The sequence below is a fragment of the Perkinsus marinus genome (assembly GCF_000006405.1).
Source record: "Perkinsus marinus ATCC 50983 genomic scaffold scf_1104296975108, whole genome shotgun sequence".
Lineage (NCBI taxonomy): Eukaryota > Perkinsozoa > Perkinsida > Perkinsidae > Perkinsus > Perkinsus marinus.
This window is the reverse complement of record NW_003200864.1, coordinates 1-599: the sequence shown is the minus strand read 5'-3', so window position 1 is coordinate 599 and position 599 is coordinate 1. Positions and strand designations below refer to the sequence as shown.

General features: G+C 49.4%; 1 protein-coding gene across 1 annotated transcript; it reads left to right on the top strand.

Annotated features, from left to right (window-relative positions):
• Positions 1 to 345: 345 nt before the first annotated feature.
• Positions 346 to 552, top strand: Pmar_PMAR008353 (Pre-mRNA branch site protein p14, putative; the record flags this gene model as incomplete). The annotated part of the gene is made up of 2 exons (XM_002765692.1): positions 346 to 399; positions 448 to 552. Coding segments are annotated over 2 exons (159 nt in total), but the record flags the coding sequence as incomplete, so codon positions are not given.
• Positions 553 to 599: the final 47 nt, after the last annotated feature.

The following is a 599-nucleotide window of genomic DNA, read 5'->3' as shown; positions in this document are numbered from 1 at the left end:
AATTTACCCCAAGTCTGGGGTCTCAGTGTCGCTGGTCTCGGCTGTTGGTTTTATGATTTATCGCACAGAAAAGCTGCGCTCGTACCACATCGATGAGGCCCCCTCCCACCCTGATCGCGTGACATGATAAAGAGTGAGCTTACGAAAGTGGCGTGGTCCGATGGTTAATTCATCATTTGGTTTTCCCTGGCGCCGGGGGGAAGTGAGTGCTGGTCTGCCATGGTTGGTCGGTCTTCCCTCTGGCTCCTATGTGGGACTATGTTGTTCGTGTAGTGATGACAGTCGATGGTTCGTGTTGGGTTTGGTAGGAGTGTTATTCCATGTAGTCTTTGGTCATTTGTTGTGATGGCTTCGCGAGGTCGGGTACGACTGCCACCAGAGGTTAACAGGATACTCTATGTAGGCCTAAATTGGGCCTATTGTGTATCTTAATGCGTTGAACCTCAGGTGCGCAATCTACCGTATAAGATCAAACCGGATGAGCTCTATGATGTTTTCGGCAAGTTCGGATCGATTCGGCAAATACGCAAGGGGAATGCTCCCGGAACTAAGGTAGTATCATTAACTCTGAGGATTGATTTTCGAACGGTCGTTGTGGT